This window comes from Sinocyclocheilus anshuiensis, unplaced genomic scaffold, assembly GCF_001515605.1.
Source record: "Sinocyclocheilus anshuiensis isolate Anshui unplaced genomic scaffold, SAMN03320099.WGS_v1.1 scaffold891, whole genome shotgun sequence".
Lineage (NCBI taxonomy): Eukaryota > Metazoa > Chordata > Actinopteri > Cypriniformes > Cyprinidae > Sinocyclocheilus > Sinocyclocheilus anshuiensis.
This window is the reverse complement of record NW_015546076.1, coordinates 728,580-731,122: the sequence shown is the minus strand read 5'-3', so window position 1 is coordinate 731,122 and position 2,543 is coordinate 728,580. Positions and strand designations below refer to the sequence as shown.

General features: G+C 35.1%; 1 protein-coding gene across 1 annotated transcript in view; it reads right to left on the bottom strand.

Annotated features, from left to right (window-relative positions):
• The window catches only part of LOC107699886 (neural cell adhesion molecule 1-like), a 125,923-nt gene extending 123,615 nt beyond the window's left edge, over positions 1-2,308 (bottom strand). The window contains exon 1 of the mRNA XM_016501310.1: positions 2,044-2,308. Coding sequence (XP_016356796.1) covers positions 2,044-2,095 — 52 coding nt within the window. The 5' untranslated portion in view covers positions 2,096-2,308. The remainder of the gene's footprint in view (positions 1-2,043) is intronic.
• Positions 2,309-2,543: the final 235 nt, after the last annotated feature.

Genomic DNA, 2,543 nt, shown 5'->3' with positions numbered 1-2,543 from the left:
TCCATTTTCATTTTTCTATACTCTGTTTTAATGGTTAAATTAAATTGTATTAATCAAAAAGCCTGTCTAATTAATTGAGTTTTACAGTTTTATCTTTACCAAATTCTGTTTTTCATTATTTTCTGCATTCCATTTTAATGGTTCCATTAAATTTTAATAATCAAAAGCATCTCCAATTAAATGATTTTATTAAACAAAAAAAACAAAAAAACAATTCTGCCTTTGCTATGACAATCTGGCGCTTCTGAATCAGCTACTGTTTTGTTATTAAAACAGTAGCGCGCGCGTGTGTGTGTGAGAGAGAGAGCGAGAGAGACAGGGTCACACCACAGTGGAGTTCCAATTAATTGATTTTATAAAAAAAAAAAAAAAACTTTTTTTCATTTTTTTTTTCAGAAATACTTCACATTTACATTTTTCTCCTAAATAAATTCTGGTAAATAATATTTCTGGTAAATACTCCTTTAAAAAGTGTTTTGATTATAACTGTATTAGTAGTAGACTAGAACACGTGGATATGTTGTTATTCTTACACTATAATACTGAACTTTGATTTCAGTAATTTGGACTATGAGATGGACACTTGCATCTTGCCCTTTAATTTTGCTTTAAAAAAAGGATTTCATAGACATTTGGATTTCATTTGGTTTAATAAAATATAGTTTAATAAAATATTCTTAAACAAATAAATCTTAAGTGTAGATTTTTTTGTGGGAAATTAATCGTTTAGATTAATCGAAATAAAAATAGTCGTTAGTGGCAGCCTAAAAGTAACTTTCCCCAACACTGCTTATTTTTGTAGAAACACAACACAGTGGCTTCAAGTAAGGTTAACCACTGATTTTATTTCACTCATTAATCCAAAATGCTGAAAGCCCACAGGACATTATATAAGGAATCCATGGCGAATTAGGGCCTGTCCCAATACACTTGCAGTCTTGGCCATCATTTATCAGGATCAGGAACATTTGTGCCCCAAAATTGCAAGATATTGAGGAAAACTCCCCAGTCTTAGCTCAATTAATTGATATTACACGTGATTTGGTAGTAAAACGTGACGTGTTTGCTCATTTTATTGATGCAGAGCATTTTAAACATTTGTAACTGCTTTTTATCACTTAATTAGAAAACCACAATTAATGTTAATGTGTCATGTTACATGTGAGCTACTGAACACACATTCAGAAGTTCAAAGTGCAAAATATTGAAAATCAAAATGTGTAAATAAAGCTCTGTAAAAACTTTACTTATATTTTTTGCATCACTATGTTGTAACTAAGTGTGTCCCATCGGATAATCAAACATTCCACACACACTTTAACATGTGGGTCAAATACGTGGTAAGCAGACAAGTATTTGATAAATGGTTAAGTGCAAACATTTATAAACAAATAAATAAATGAATTCACTTACAAACAAACATTTATTTAAAATATCATTGTTCTACAAAAGACAACACACCTTACAGCTGCAATGTAGTTGCATGAGGTAATACACAAAACAGGTTCATCATAGACAGTTTCCTCCCAAACACGCTGATTGGACCTTTCTCGACTCGTGCAGCAGGTGGATTGCCAAGAAATTCATCCCACCACTGTCCCATAAGGATTTACTGAGGATCAATTGAAATCAATGCGATTCTTTCGAATCCTTCTGTTATCTTACCGAGGCTTTAACTCAGAGCACAAGTGCAGGGCTGCTTATAATATTAGCTCAGATAATCCTGTCTAGTTAAAGGACAGGTTCCATTGTCAAAGCCCACTGGATCTAGCCTAGCAAATTAGCTCCCAACAGTCCCTATAAACTGTATTATAAGGATACTTAAATTATCAGGCATGCAGAGTAATGTAAACAAACTGTATGCTACAGTGCTGATTCACAGCAGAATTCAAACAGGTCCACGATGCACCTGCCACCGACACTACATCACTGACCATAAAAGTAGCATGCAAATCAGAAAAATGCACAAAACCCTAGCCATTCATTATATAAGAGTATATAGGCTATTTCGTGTGTGGTTATTGCATAACAACGCGATCTTACCTGCGTTGCCAAAGAAAAGAAGCACCAAGATTATCGCCTTGGTCGGAAACATTGCAATCCCTTTATGAAACACAGTGTGTTTACTGTTTATTCTTGTCTTCCGTGCTTGAAATGAAGAATTTGTAATCCGTAAAATTACGCCTGCGAAGTTTTCTGGACGGGATGCGAATATGCACGAGGATCCTGGTCGTTGAAAGGTACTGATATGGTTGCGGTTTAAATTCGCTTGCCCATATGTCGCGCGCTGAGAGAGGCAAAACGCCGCTTCAAGATGCACGCGAATTAATCCGCCCAATCAGCAGCGCCTTTGAGGAAAGACGACGACATGATGATCAAATAATACACTGAACCCAACCTGGAAACTAAATACGACCACCACATACACCTGGACTGCCCAGAGTAAGGAGTGGGAGGGGAAAATCAAGACATATATAAACAAATCTTTTTTCATATATAGTATTTCTGGTAGCCTAGGTTTAATTAGACGCGGATATTTAAAA